Source organism: Centroberyx affinis, unplaced genomic scaffold, assembly GCF_046629955.1.
Source record: "Centroberyx affinis isolate AG114_WGS23_722 - 3 ecotype Tasmania unplaced genomic scaffold, CSIRO-AGI_Caff_v1 ptg001793l_1, whole genome shotgun sequence".
Lineage (NCBI taxonomy): Eukaryota > Metazoa > Chordata > Actinopteri > Beryciformes > Berycidae > Centroberyx > Centroberyx affinis.
The window spans coordinates 323,782-340,466 of NW_027280183.1; the positions used below are offsets into that span (position 1 = coordinate 323,782).

The window sequence follows — 16,685 nt, forward strand, 5'->3', positions numbered from 1 at the left end:
GTAATGTTTTCACCCGCGTCTGTGTGTTTGTCCATCCGTCCTTCTGTTAGCAGGATATTTCGAAACGTTGGGCACAGATTTGCACAAACTTGGCATGAAGGTTGGTTATGGGCCAAGGAAGAACTGATTAACTTTTCATGTTGATTGGCCAAAAGGGAAGGCGGTGGGCGTGGTATATCACCAAAAAGGTGCATAACTTCCTTGCATTGTGTTGTCAGACATGGCGGACATGTGCTCTACTGAGCACATTTTCTAGTTTTTAAAGTCTCTTGCAGCAACTGGCACAGTGTCAAGAAAAATAAGCTTGATGTCAAGAGGCAATATAGCGCTTGAAGTGGAATAGCCCACTACCACTGTGGGAGTGGCCATTGAAATATTTTTTACTGTAACAAAAAACAGATTTTTTTCAGTAGGTCAGTTTCTTTTAAATGAATGAAAAATATGTATATAGCTCTATTCTTGTCTTCTGCAGAGCCCTCTGCTGGGGCCTAGTCTACCTTTGCCTAATGGTAAGATCAACCCTGACACACAGAAAGACAACTGTAACAACCATAAAGTGATGGATGGATGGACAGACATCAGAGCCCATATCATGTGCCCAAAGTTGTTTCCCTATGACCATCCCACTAGCTATCAGTTGTATCTATGGCATTAGTTTATGGTAGTGTTATCACTGAAGCTAGCCTTGCACTCCTGCCTATTTCACAACAAAACTTTTTTTAATTATTGCCCTCTCATTAATCACAGTGGACAGACATGAGTTAGTGTCAACAATAAGTCAACAAAATGAGCTGTTGTGGTTTTGGGGCTCAAAATGGCTCCCAGGCCTGGAGTCGACTTCTGTCTGGTCCCTACATAATGAGAGCAGTAATGAGCTTGGGTCCCAGGACAACACACAAAATTTCTCATATGGGTCTCAGGCAGATTAAGGTTGAGAGCCCCAGCTGTAGGAGAGGTGCAAACCTGCTTCAGGCCAGTGTCAGTTAAAAGGCTTTGTGTTTAAGACCTGCCTGAAAAACCTGCCAGCTTTGTTTCTCGGTAGGTCACATGCTGCGTTTACATCTATAATGCTGACTTCAGTTACAAATCATTTCTCTGCACTGCTCTGCTTTGCTACTTGTTTTGAGGCATCATGGAGCAGCAACACACCTCCCATCATTATGTAAAGCCTCTAAATGGGAATGAAAATCTTACTCCAGTGAGCTGTGGGGCTGTTGAGGGGCAAAGTTCATGACTGTTTAACAGTATCATAAAAGAACTAGAGTGCTTTGCAGGACTTGGGGCTGGGACACAATACTCACAGTACTCTCAACAGTGTGTGACAGAGATCCATAGGTATGTAACTCCTTATGACAGAGTGTGGGTGAGGCAAGTGCGTGTTGCACCATCAAGTCAGAGATAGGGATTACAGCCAGTGAAGAAGCTTTGTCTTTATGAGCTGCTTTTGCTTTGCCAAGACTCTCTCACACATCTAAGTGTACCATAAAAGACATGTCAGATATTTTTATGGCTAACATGGGTCTTTGTTTGTTGGGCCTGAGCAATATTTGTTCACTGCATTACAGTATATGATATAGTAGGCTATAGTATATCATGTTTTCTTAATAATGCCTTCATAATGTACTGATAATCAACCTTGCATTGTCATATAATGCCTAATGAGCAGCTCTTCAACAGTTTGACAGTAGTCTTACTCACAACTTGAATAATTGCCACAACTAGAAAGTGTAAATTGAGGTCATCTCACAGAGGTATTGAGCTGTGTTGATTGAAACCTAGCTAAGTGGCCCATTTAGACCTGTTAAATGGGGACATTCTGGTGACTCAATGCTTAGCGGCATACAATGCGCTCCTGGCAGCGTGTATTTGAATGCTGCTCATGAACTATGTCCCATGCCATCCCCTCTCTATCGCTCTCATCTTTTCTGTCAGTATCCACCAAACTAGCAAAAAACAAACAAACAACAGAAGTACCAAAAAATAATAAAACAAATAGAGCTATAAAATGGTGCAAGTAGAATGAATGTTAGGTGTCCAGGGATCTGTCTGATTCGTCCCAGATTTGCAGCTTGGGGAGCCATGTCAACCTGTGCCTGAAATAGAGGGCAACCAAACAACTCTCTAGAGGGGGCACCCAGCAAAAGGTCAGTGACATTATAACCTGTCATGTGTTGCTCACCATAAACTTGTTTTAAGTATGAGTCCACCCTTAAACAAAATTTGCTACTGAATGAAAACCTTGCATCACCAAAAAACTTTTAACAGCTTGAAAACCATACATCTTTAAAAAACCTTTAAAAAAATGTTTTTTTTCTTTGGTTGGGCTTCATAGGTCACCAGATCATGGAATTTGTCATGCAAATATTGTATGTATGTATGTTGCACCATACTACATATTAATATATAATATACAATTATTGATATTTAGATTATTATATGAAACTTTAATGATTGCAGTGGGGACTTGTTGCAGCAATAAATAATAGGATACAGTAAAAGAAGTAGAAATAGGTTAAGAATAAGAATAAGCTCCCAACAATTGCAGCACTAAAACATACAAAAATATATGACTGGAAATATCAGAAATTAATTTACAGCATATATGGAGGGTGTGCAAGATAATAGCATTAGAATGCACACATACAAAGAAAAATTAATAGAAAAATGAAAAATGTGTACAATATGAAAATATATTCAGTATGAAAACACATGAAAATATAAATATATGCAATATATAACAAATTAGACAAATATATGAATTAACAGCATACATACAGCATGTGCATAATATGTTAAATGTACACATGTGGAGATACGTACTGTATATGTGTGCAGGAAAAGTGTCTAGACATGCAGATGTGCCTTGTAAAAAAACAACAACTATTCACCTTATCAAATATATTCACTTTACAGATTTACATTTAAATAATATTATATGTAAAGAACATGCAGGTGTAGGCTACCTTATTAACTGTCCACCTTATTAAAACACCAGATGGAACTATCATATGCTACAGAAAAACTGACTGTTCACAGACAACAGTGTTGTCTGTTCTCAGAACAGATCATATTTATAGATTAAGGTAATATACGGACAGAAATGTGATCAGAAATTATTTGCAGATTCATTTGTATCTCAGAGATATCTCAGAGTCAGAGTGTAACATTCTCATCTGTACACCCATTCATGTGGAAGCTAGTGAAGAAATGTGCTCGCAAACGGAATGGGGAGTTTTATTTTGTAGGAGAGATTGCTTTAGATTGCTTCCTGTCGTATGCCACGTGACCTCGTGCTCGCCTAGTTACGGGTAAGCGTCGCTAAGGAGAGAAGGATGAGTCTGTCGCAGTTGGAAGTTTTCTACACTTTCCCACGCAATCTAACATAACTTACTGTCATGGAAGTTCATGGGAAAGGCTTCTCACTTGTTTTGACAATGACTCTACCAAGGTTTAATGTTAGTACGTTTCCGTTGTGGTGCTATTAGTTCATTCATCTCTCTTGGCATGAGAGATAAAGCGAGATTAGTTAGCATGCTAGCGAGCTAGCTACCCAGCCACAGCATCCCAGCGACCACGCCTGTCGGTGACAGGTAAGAAATCTCGGGCCACTTTCTCTCTCAGGAACTCTCAGTCTGTGTTCCACGAGTCTCCAGCCGTTTTTCACTATCAGTAACTATGGTTACATTTCTGTTTGTGTCGCGGCACAACGATAGCCTGCACAGTCCATAGCAGGTGTTTGTGTGTGTGACTAATTCCTTGTGACAGTAATGATGCGGCTCTAATAGGATTTTAGCCCTCTCTTTCCTGGTACTTGTTTGGGGAATACGCCCGGATAACGAGGGAGGAGCTTAGTTGTGCGTGCGTGGGTGAGTATGTGTGAACGCGCGTGTGTATTTGCGTGTATGTCTGAGTTTGTGTTTGCGTGGGAATGTGTGGTTTAATCTCACCGTGTCTGCTGGTCTGACCAGACACTTATGCAAGGTGTGACAGAAACAGATATAGCCAATTCAGTTGTGATTGGTGTAGCGAGCCCAACGTTAATTGTGTAGGTAACTTGTCAGACACAAGGAAGTAATCATAGCATGATTGAACATAATCCAAATGAACAAGGTTGCACAGAATCATTTTTTGGAAATTGGTCAACAAATATGTATTTAATCTGAACAACGATGGCCTATGATTTCAGGCAATAATCCAAATGTATTTAAAGGCAATGATCTCACTTGAAACATTGTAGCAGTGTGAGTCATTGTTTTCTTATCATCAGCTAATGCTTTGCTTAATGTGATACTACCAGTATGTGATATAATTTTACTTACCAAGCACTTGTAAAGCATTTGAAAAGGTTGGGTTGCAAAGAAGGCTTGAGCCACTTCCCCTTTGGCCTGTCACTCAAATGCCCTCTTAGAAAGTCTTAATTTATGCAGTGTTCGCATTTTAATTTATCATCACTTAGAGCAGGGAAGGATATTCATGCTACCGTACTTCAAAGAGCCTCCACACTTCAAAAAGAGCAGCATGCCTCTCCCCCTAAAAATAGTTTAGGTGCCGAAGTGTCTTTTTTTGCAGATGCTTTTTTAACTTCAAAACAAGATACTTGGCCAATATGAAGCCCATCCAACCATGATGTTTGTCCAGGTCTGATGGCATGTTTCTTTGTGTGTCTCTCTATCAGTGTGGCTGCAGGTTCCTAGGCAGACATGGGCAAATTACAGAGCAAGTTTCGCAAGAGGTCTGAACTCTACAGGTAAGACAAGTCTAGTACTGAAACACTATCTGAATGGTGGACTGCTACACTGCAAGAAAATTATCTCCAATGTTAGGGAAAATGTAAGAAAAAGAATAGTTTAATCATAAAGTTCTTCAGTTGTTATTGGTCTTTTAAACTTATGTTCATGTAAAGTGTTATCAACAAGTATGACGACAAGGCTATCTGTTTAGAATGAGGATAGTTTTAGCATTGTAGCCTGCACAAGATCATAAACTGCGACCAAAACAGAGATGGATGTAGAGCTAAACCTCCACTGCCACTGTCAGTGAAGAAAAGAAAGGGGAAACATTTATCTGAACATTATCTACATAAAGGTTCTCAGATCAGGAAAACATCTATTTTGATGGGCCAGGTGCATGAAGCACATCAGCCTCATTGACTGACCTTCCTATGGACTGAATGGTACCATGTAATTACAGGCCTTTGCCTGTAACTGTGTGTGTGTGTTTGAGTTGTGTATTTCATTTCTTACTATTGGTGTTTTCCGGTGCAGGGCGTCCCGGGGAGATGGGCCAGATACCACCTTTGATAGTCAGGTGGTGCAGTATGAACCCGCCCATCAAGGATGCATCAACACTGTCACCATTCTCAGCCCAGAGCTGTGTGTATCTGGAGGGACTGACCAGGTAAATTACACTTTGTACTAGTAGTGTTGGGCAGATCACTGCAAAATAACTGATTATTGTTAAAAGACTGATGATTGATTATCGACTGGGTTTCCCCTGGCTTTTAGAAAGGTTTAGGTTATACATTCACCTGTGATGGATTTTGTGTTCAGATAGAGGGTTGTAAGAGCATACAAATATCTTAATGAACAAGGATATTCAGAAACCCATCCTAAATAATTGGAACTGAATCAAATGCTTTATGCAAGAGTTTAAAAGAAAGCGAAACCCCTTGAAAAGTAATCAGCCACTGTAATGCCACATTTACTATTTAGGGTTAGGGGTTAAGGAATGAATGTAAGTCAATGGAAAATACTTACAAATGTTGTGATTTGTGTGTGTGTGTGTGTGTGTGTGTGTGTATATGCATGCCCGCCCTCCCCTGTAGGCAGTGGTGGTGTATGACTGGAAACAAGGCCGGATGTGTCAGTCCCTCCAGGGTCATAACCGAGAGGTTACCAAGGTAACGTCAATACTATGTGTGTGTGTACACATATGAAGGTGTGACTGTGTGACTTTAATCATTACCATTTTTAGTGTGTATTCTTAGCTGCATGTGGATCTTTCAATCATCCTCCTCTCCTCTCCTCTCCTCTCCTCTCCTCTCATCTCCTCTCTCTGTCCCTCTATCTGCCAGGTCCTGGGTTATCCAGGCAGTACGTGGATCTTTAGTGCATCACGGGACAAGACTGTTCTGATGTGGGACCTAAACCAGGGGGACGAACCTATTCAGGAATTTTGTGGACATGAGCTGGTGGTCAATGGACTAGCTATCAGCCCTGGTAAACACACACACACACACACACACAAGCAGACACACACACACACACACACACACACACACACACACACACACACACACACACACAGTCTCACTCACTCACTCACTCACTATTGGCTATTTTCACAATGGTCCCCAAACTTTTTTTATTGCTCAAGCTGAAGTTGCCAAACCAGGCTGCAATGCAAAATGTCAAAACCGATTCAATGAAACTCCACTAAAACAAGGTCATCATTTTGCCATACATGTTCAGAATAGGCACTGCTATACCTTTGTACAGATTGCATCTGTATTTGTCCCAAATCGTAGTTTATCTGCAATAAATTTTTATCTATGATCAACATTGTATATATGTTATGAATACACAGTATATTATCAGTTTCTCAAATGTTGTAATTACTCAGAAGTTAATGCTACTGGCTTGAAATCATTTGCTTCATTTGGATTGTTCTTTTTGGCAATGGGAGCAATAGTTTCATGTTTTGCATTCATATAATTTAAGTGAAAATTGCAACTGGACCTGGGTTCTTAGAAACTTTTGTCTGTTGATGTAATCTAGAGACTGAAGAGACTGAAATCTCAGACTTTCAGACTACTGATTTTCAATTGTGGTCTGTAGAAGGAAGAAAGCTGTGCAGCGGTTCTCGTGACAACTGGATGTGCCTGTGGGATATAGAATCTGGAGAATGTGAACAAAGACATAACATCTCCAGAAACCTGGTGAGAAGAATAGTATGTGTGTGTGTGTGTGTGTGTGTGTGTGTGTGTGCGTGCGCACATCCTTACACTGAGAATTGTTATCAGCATGTTGCTGATAACAATTCTCAGATAACAATGTGTACCTGAAAGTGTGAGAAACAACAATCAATAAGGCATTCAGTCTGACTTTTATTTCCATAGTTCACACCCTGAACACTTTAAACCTTCCCCACTTTCCTGTCTGTCTATCCAGGTGACTCATGTGTGTTGGGTGCCAGACAGCTCTTCTATAGTCCAGACGTCTGAGGACAAAACCATCAGGTACAGAAAGACTCACTACTGTAACAACCCCACACAGCAGGTAGAGCTAGATATGATAGTTACAGACTAGCTAACTAAAAACAGCCAAATATGTTAAAATCAAAATGGCTAACATCATGTCAGACTAACAAAAATACCAAATAAATGTTTCAATTTGGCAGCAATCTATGCACAGGATTGACTTAGCCACATGCCTCAGTGTGTATCAATAGATTACAGAATATTTAACTTAGTATACTCATGAAATCATACCAAAGTACTCTTACTATTTACTATTAAACTATTAAAATACATCAGGTGGATACACACTGGCAGCCCGGGAGAGCGAGAGAGGTCGGTTTCACCATGAAATAAGCCAAGACAAGCGGTTTGAAAGGATAACTGAAATTCTTCCCGGGGTTTGGGGTATTTATCAATCAGCTCAGGTTTCAGGGTGTGGTGGAGATATGGTCTGCCTTAACAACCGTACTATGCAATAAAAATCACATCATGCCCACAACATTGGGACTTACAAGCTTAGCTTTTCATTGGCCCACAGCCTAATCAATTTAATACATAACTGCATGACACAATAATGCCCACATCCTTAGCTGTGGGGCTTACATGCTTCCTATTTTAGTATATCTATTATATTTCAGAGAGAAATAATGCATTACACTGACATGCCAACTATATCTATTTGTGGGGCTCATACTCCCTCAGTTCATAGGGCTATTGTCCACATCACTCTCATCCCCATCCATCAAAACACAGCAGAGAAAGACAATAAATACAGTGTTCTTACCTTTCTGTTTAGTTATCCAAAACAGCCCATAAAACAGCCACGGAGCCCTCCTCCTCCTCTCTACTCTGTGCTTTACTCCTCAAGTTTAGTCCTATGTCCTTTTCAAATTCATGACCCTCACATAAAGAATAGCAGTGGTCCAAGAAGACAGAGGAAAAGAAGCGAGGATATGTTTTGTTTGCAGTGCAGATCAAGTTAATCTGAGAAAAATGGGCTTGCTGTAATTGCTGTGATAGCATTCGACTCTCCAGGTTTCTTACCGGACTCCTGAAAAACTCCCTCTGGTCCACGGTTCTGTCACCAGATCATCCTGTATTTAGAGGAACACCTTGAAATATGTTCTCTTCAATTCCCCTCTGGCTCAGTTGGCCACGATGACCCGGCCGCTCTGACATTGCCTCAAAGACTTTTTCCCTCATGACAAATAGCTCTATGTGCTTCGATGATGGCGCAGGTTCGTTTGTGGAGCTCAAGAGACGGGTCGGATAGTTCCTGAAGTGCATCATACATAAGATTGTTCACAAAGGCATGTGAGGATAGGTGCTTAGCCAGGTTCTTGTAGCTTTCAAGGGTAGTGCTGTCGTGCGAAGCATCTTCTGCTGACTAAAGAAAATGTTTCAGGGCAGGGTTCCATATAGCTTTGACTGTTCTAAAACTGTATGCAACCTATCTATGATCCAGGACTATAAACTGTCCACACATTCTTTCTGCTCCATTCTGTTTTTGTTAGATGTGCTGTATAATGTATAGAATTTATCCATCAGTACTTTGAAGTGATTAATCAGAACCACCACCCTCATTACATCACTTACTGCGAGTTCAGGTCGATGTGCAGTTATGTTTGGGAACCCGGCCTGGAGCTGGGTTGCCATGCTCTTGCATCTGAACATGACAGACGCACTGTCACAGGAAAGGCCAATTCATTTTAGAGAGAAAGGCCTAGGTAAAGCTTACACTAAAGCACGTAAAAGTTGATGATAATAATCTGGACAAGATGTAAATCTTTTGTACGACAATATATTTACAACGTATTTATTGTATTTTTTGAATTGTATATTGTATTGTATATACATCTATTGAAAGAATATTATAAAGAGGATCCTTATTTGCTCAGAAAATTTGAGGTCTTCATCCAGCCCTACTCTGATGCCACCCGTGTATTTAATTTGATGATATGGTTAAAACATCATATCTCAAAGGCCTTCGTCAAAACCTTTTTCTTGTGTGTGTGTGCATGCCTGCACATATGTGCTTCCCTGCATGTGTGCGTAGATGCAATAATGTGCTTGTCTATGCGTGCAGGGTGTGGGACAGCCGTACGTGGCAGGTGACCAATACTTTTCCTGCCAAGCAATACATCCAGACTCACTGTGACGTTTCTTCAAATGGACACTACCTGGTGTCCAGCAGCAATGGCTTCGGAGGCCAGGGCTGTGAGGCCACGGTAAGACCTCTGGAAGTGTGTTTGTGTGGACGTGGTTGTGGGAGGAGGTGGGAGGTGTAGGGCTGATGGTGGGTGGGTTGGGGGTCTGTATATCCAAATTCTGTGTAGGTTACTTGCTTCTGTGTAGGTTACCTCACTGCCCAGCCTCTCCGCCTCCTGACCAGCGCTCGATCCCTGCCCCACCTGCCACAATACGTTTCACACACAGCATGTCGTGGTACTATAGTGCTTACTGTTAGTATTGAGTGTATACTAAACAGGCACATCTTAACACTGTTGCCGCACTCATTCAAGTAATTTTTAAGTTTGATATTATAGTATGATATTATACATAAGACTGTACAATACATAAAACTAATATTTGGAATATACATGCATTGGTAGGTCTTATTCCATCACTGCTAATAAATTCAAAATTGCTTTTAGAAGTCTATGTCCAGATACAGACAGTTAACCTGAGAATTGTTGAAAATTTTAACACCATTTGCTTGGCTGCTCTAGATGATGTTGCTCCTCTTAAATCAACAAAGAAGACATAGTGTAAAAAGCTTTCTATGGTTCAATGACCGGACTCATGCTATTAAAAGAGAGTGTAGGAAAGCTGAACGTAAATGGAAGAGTAGTAAACTGGAATTGATTACAGAATGTAATATTGCACTTAAGGATGCTAGGGAAAAATATGTTTCTGTGTTTGTATGTTGCTAGCTGTGGGACCTGCGTCAGCCTGGCTGTAAGGTCGTGGAGTACAGAGGGCATCTCCAGACCACAGCCTGCTGTATGTTTCTGCCCACTCCTCCTGGTGGCGCTGCCCGGGTGGCAACCTCTTCCCACGACAGCTCCATCAAGATCTGGGACCAGAACACAGCAGGTAACGCACACGCACTCACGGATGGAGACGTTTACACACGGAAAGACAGACACAAACTCAAAACAAACACACACACTCATTGGTGTTTGATGTTTGTAAACTAACTCTCCCCCACCCCCTCTCTGTCTCATCCTTTGGCTCCCTCTCCTCCAGTCTGTTTAGGAACTTTGAGTCTGGATGGTGCTGGTCCATTGGTTTCTCTGGCTCCCAGCGACCCCACCGATCTCCTGTGTGCCAGCTTCAACTCCGGCCTCCACCATGTCCAGGTGGGCCAGGGATCGAGTCAGGCTCATGGTTCTGGGGCAGGTTCGGGTGGAAGCTGCGGACTGGACATTAAAGTGGTGGCGCGCTTCTGAAAACCCAGAAGAACCTGGTCTGACCCAACTGACCTGGGAGCAACCAATGGCACAGAAAGCAGTAGCGTTGTTGGATGTGAACACCATGTCAATTCCTATTTACAGATTATTTCTATAGGCATTTCTGCTTTGTTGGACAGTATACAGTGGAGAGTGACAGGAGAGACTGGCGAGAAGAGGGGATAACATGGCATGAGCGACGCACCCTAGCCCAACGGAGCCACCTGGATGCCCATCATGTCCATTCTCACCAGCATTATAAGGATCAGACACTAAAGGAATACAGTTTTTGGGAGATTGGCCCGTTGGTCATCTTACCTGTTAAGTGATGAGAACATAGACATCAAAATCATCTTTGTGCTGGGGATGCCGCCTTCTTGGACCAAGCCAGTTGGGTGGGATTGACTCTCAGGTTTATCCTTCTAATAGGTGGAGCCGACTAGAGGCTTGATGCTTGTGTTGCATTGCTTCTGTTGGCAGTGCTTCTGTTGACTGCAGGTTCTTGGGACTCTTGGGAAAATTTGGCCAGAACAACTCGCAAGACCTATCTGGCTTGCGAGGCTAGCTACGTATTAGTAGTATTAAAAATTTGGCTTCAGGCTGTGCTTTTGGAACAAATGACAGAGGCTCCTTCTGTTCCTGTATATTTCTATATATAAATTCTAGCTGTAGTACCTAAGATAAAGGGTTTGAGTCCCGGACTCCCTCCAAATTTGAAAACAGTCTAACCCTGGGACCAAAACTCATGAACACGTAGGAGGAAATGAATAGTGAATGAATGCTCATCTATTTATGGAGGCGTTTCGGCGGCTGACAGAGAATTGTAAACCAAATAGCATTTCATAACTAGAAGGGCACTCGGAGAGTGCAGACCTCCGCCAAGGTTCGTGCTATTATTGCTTGTCGTGAGTCGGATCCGGATCCGCTCCAAAATTTAATGGGTTCTTCCTTGGCCCATGCTACACCCTTCCACGAAGTTTCATGAAAATCGGGCCACTAGTTTATCCGTAATCCTGCTAACAGACAAACAAACAGACAAACAAACAAACAAACAAACGGCACCGAAAACATAACCTCCTTGGCGGAGGTAATAAAAGTATGATGATTTCTTCTTGGATATTAATTTGGTAGGTGCAATCTGATATTAGTGAAACTCATGGCCAGTGGGTGTCATTACGTTTTTATCACCGAAGCAGAGCAAAAGGAACAAGGCTGCAATATTGAGGCGGGGATGGCGTCTCCTGAATGCATCTCCTTGTTAATTAAGGATTTTAAAAGTTATAAAAAGGTGGAAACAATACCCTTAATAGTTTTGAAACACAACTTGGATTGGATGTGACCATTCTGTTGCTTCATCCCAGACTAGATGGACTTTTACTATGGATCATCATGTTTGGAGTTTGGACAGATCATGCAGACTAGCCAATAATAGCATTTTTTTTAATAATGGTTAATGGCAATTAAAATAACCATTGATGTGTACTAGCTTTAACCTGTCGACTATTAGAACAACTGAATACTTATGACGCAAGCCCATATAAACACACTTTGTTTTTAGATGAGTGATGTACTCAAACGTCAGTTACCTTAAGAGTGTAACTTCAATTGTGTGTATTCAAAGACAATAGAGGTTGTGTACTCTCAGCTGATTCAAAATGCACTTGTATGGAATATGTATCTGAAGGCATCAGTGAACTCAATATTTATCTTGTCTTGTTCCAAGTAGGGGTTACCAACTGTACATTGTTGAAAACAGACAAGCAACATAATGGGAAAAGATGGCAGCCTAGAGTTGAAACAAGCAGAAAGCAAACCGAGTGAACTGTGACATGTGGCAGTGACGGTGCTGAGGAGTCCACAGTCAAATATGTAAGAAAAGACTATTTTTCTAAAATACAAGTACATTATGGAACCAAAGAATAGCAGACATTTATTTTGTGAAAATTAACTGTTCAGATATATTCGGTATTATTTACTCTAAATTACCCACAAATCAATGTCACTGATTGATTAAATTTTAACCATCTGTATTTGATACATAATGATAAAACAATAAATGTATTTTTAAGACATTATTTTATGAGTGTTTAGAAAATCTTTGCTGTAGCTAAGCATATACTGTCCATTTACTGAAATTTTTCACTTTGTTAGTCTTACATTTTTAACATGCCATTACATAGTTGTCATAATACATAAATGTGTTCTTCATCCCCTTCTTCATTGGTGTACTACGGGTGGACAAAGGTATTCAGGGTGTAACCAACTCATTTTCTGAGAGCAGTGGGTCTTTGAAGCTTGACTGATACTGACATTTTTGGATTAAAGCCACCAGTAGTTGATATTTTGTGGCTAATATTCAGTATCTTTAAATGTATCCATGTTCATGCCAAAAAAAAATCCCCAAAACAGCTGTACACCATGGGACACTACAACTCCACTACAATTCTTTATAATCAAACAAACTGCATCATATTGGAGGGGGGCGGGGGCGACATGACGGGCTGATATCAGATTTTTTATAAAAGGCTAAAGTCGGCTGAATATATTGGCAAACTGATACTACCGTAGAGAATGGGCTTAGACTCATTCACTTGGATTTGAATCACAAATTTGTCATCTCAAGAGTTGATAGAGGATAATTACTTGCAGCTTGCTTGAATTCGCACACCCAGTACTTGGGACTTGGACTAATAAATAGCCACTTAAAGCACTCAATATAAAGATTAAGGAAGATGTTAAGTGAACTTACAATTTTCTAAATGTCCACACAATTGAATTTTGACTTGTTTCTACGTGACAAATGGGGACTTGACTCAATTAGAACTAAATGCTGATGTGAAGTCCTACTTAAAAGAAACGGAACATGGAATTCTGTGGTGTTTAAGTTTAATTTATTCAAATCTGGACCTCATTTTCACTGTAAAACTTTTGAAAGAAGCATTTACCCACCAACATGTTCCAACACATGATACACACACACATACACAATGGACAACAGGCAGGCAGAAGGGTTTGGCGCTCCCCACATCACTGAAGTACAGAAAATATTCAGATAGAAAATTGTCTAAAAACAAGTGGAGGAAGAAAAAAACCAACAAAAAACTCAAGTCTTGAATAGAAACTCCTAAGCGCCCGAAACTGAAATCAATGAGAAAACATATATTATTGGCACAGCACATGTCAAGAGCAGGCTACATGGATAGAATAAACAGAATAGATGCATCATTATCTTTATGGAATGACTACAGTCGCACAGAAGACATACAGTCTCAACGGAGAATGAATATAATAATCTGAGTGTAGTATTCAATCTCGTTGACATTGCTGAGATGCACAAGTGCCAACAAAAGTTTCCACTGGCTTCTTTTGGCATCCAAGTGGTTATCTCAAGTGTTAACTGAGTATATCCAGTGGCAGCTTAACTTATACAGTATCTTTTATAATATACATAATCTTGAAGGGAAGGTTTAGGCAGCCTCTTAAGGCATTGAAATGTTTTCATGCTGATGCTTTTGTCTGAGAAATTGACATCACCTATCTGTTAGCATTTGGTAGCAATGCTAGTGCAAGTTATTGGGGAATGAAACCATTTCAGTGAAGGTTGCATGTCAATCCATTCACTTCCACAAGCTACTAACAGTGAGAATAAGTAATAACTGCTTGACTTGTATGCAATTTTGAGAGAAATTGTTTCATTCCCAGTTCTCTTTTCTCTGAAACAAACACCAGTGTGAACTTTTCAATGTCCAGATATAAGGTCTGTTAAGTGCTCCTGGAAATGCTGAACCTTTCCTTCAACATGCAATGGAAATATCACATATAATCTGATCCTGGTACTGAATACAATAAACAACCATCACTGAGAGTTGGGTCCCTTAAAAGCAGCTTGGCAACATCATCTGACCCCACTGATTTACAATAGCACCAAGATGATCTTAGTGCTGAGATGCACTGGGAAACCAGGTCAAGTCTCCCTTCTTCAGTAACAACATACATGATCAATACTATTCACTTAATATCTTCATAAACCACACATAGCATCATTAGTAATACATACATAGGTTATTGGCTACAGACAGGGTAGATACACACTACAAGATGCCATGATCGAGCACCCAGATGGTCAAAGGAGTCAAATTATTAAAGATCCTCTAAAACAAGCTCATCAAGCAATTCTCAAGTATTTTCTGAAATTACTCCCACAAAGTGACATACAATTCTCTCCACCAGTGACGACAACCCCAATCAAAACGACTTTCCAGTGTAAAGTGGGCAACTCAAGACTTTTGATCTTTTTTATTGTACTCAGCCTAATGATTACTACATAGTCCTAACAAATGTGGATTCATCTGACATAGACGAGTTCTGCCACCTCTCTTTCAAATCAGCTATACTGTCCACTTTTCCGACTTCAGCTTCAACTACTTCTGCGAATCAATAAATTTACATTTTTTCCCCATTTTCCCATTGTTAGGACTACTCCAATGATTTGATTTGCTTGCAAAGACTGTTAAAATTTTTTCAAAATTGTTGCCGAGGTCACTTGAGGGACAGTGAGACTTGTGGGTGGTGAAGGGGGGTTGAGAGAGAACCTCTGAAAAACCATGATGGGATTTGCATCGATTTCTGCTGTTTGTGTCCAGTTGGGACTGAGTCTTGTAGTGTGAACCTGCCCTCTGCAAGTATGATAATTTGGTCTGTACAGTACAGTAATCAGTGCAAATGTTAACTCCAATCGTACAGAAAAATGATACTCACTGAAATGCATATACAACCCTCATTAGATTGAACTGCTGGGTAATTCATCAAATAAAACACTAACATTCAAATGCTCACAGTCAGCAGAAAATGACAAGATAAATAAATCAGTTACAGTTTGGAAGGTTTCTCAAACTAGATGGTCAACAAATTGTATAGAATGTAACATTTTACAAAAACATACATTTGGCATGCAAGAAAATCCCAGATTGCTTTGGCTATACGGCCAAAAACTAGCTACCTGGGGAGTTAGAGGACAAACCGGCTATATCTGGACTAAATGAGAAAATCTTCTAAAATGGAGAGGATTACAGGCAGTCCACCCAAATAAAAACAACCTGCATTCAAATCTCCAAAAACTCCTTTTGTTGCATTTCGTTGACATCTAAAAGTCCTATAATATTGGGTGAAGGAAAAGATGCAAGGCAAGACAAAAGGTCTTATTTCTGACAATCTGAAGTCACCATGGAGAAGGCCTGTCATCTAGCAGTGTAGTGTCCTCCAGTGGTCACACTATGACACACCACAGTCACTGGTAATTACCAAAATATGCTGGTAAACAACCATAGGCTGGAAATTGCCATTTTCAGTAGAAGAAGTGCTACTTCTGCAGTCGTGCTCCATGCCAGTTGATATTTGGCATGCTGACCATCTCACCATGGTGATTTTTTAAAGGTCATTATTACATATGTGCAGTTAGTGCTTCATAGTTTTAGAAGAGACAGCAATATGGCGCCCATAACACAAACTGGACAAACTCTGCCCATCAGTGACTCTGGGTTTACACTATGGTACTATATGGTACTCAGAAAAGAGGACCTTTATTACTGCAAATCACTGCGGGGCAAAAAGTGCAGCCCACAACACACCGGAAACTGTACAATCTACATCTCTGGGATGTTGGTTAACTCGAGTGACAAGGGGTAAAGTTACAGGTAAGTTCTTTGGCCTTAGTATTGTCACGCAGTGTAAAAGCCCTCTGATCATATTATTCCAACCATTACATCTCACTGCCCAGCTAAGCTACCCTGTAACATCACTAACATTCTCACAAGGACTTTAGCGTCCCAAGCTTGTAAAGCAAATCTATTTAACGAGACATTGAAATTAACTACTTTTTTTATTTTTTATTTTTTTAATTCACACAGCCTTAGGGTCACTTGTATAAAAACATCTATGTTTATGTTGTCAACACTATCATTACATGGTCCAGATTCTAACAAATCAATTTAAAGGAT

At 40.5% G+C, this 16,685-nt stretch overlaps 1 protein-coding gene across 1 annotated transcript; it reads left to right on the forward strand.

Annotated features, from left to right (window-relative positions):
• Positions 1 to 4,700: 4,700 nt before the first annotated feature.
• Positions 4,701 to 10,689, forward strand: wdr31 (WD repeat domain 31). The gene is made up of 9 exons (XM_071529494.1): positions 4,701 to 4,747; positions 5,265 to 5,397; positions 5,825 to 5,899; positions 6,074 to 6,218; positions 6,837 to 6,937; positions 7,170 to 7,237; positions 9,324 to 9,465; positions 10,171 to 10,333; positions 10,487 to 10,689. The coding sequence occupies exons 1-9, from the start codon at positions 4,701 to 4,703 to the stop codon at positions 10,687 to 10,689; spliced, it is 1,077 nt and encodes a 358-aa protein (XP_071385595.1).
• The last annotated feature ends 5,996 nt before the right edge of the window (positions 10,690 to 16,685 follow it).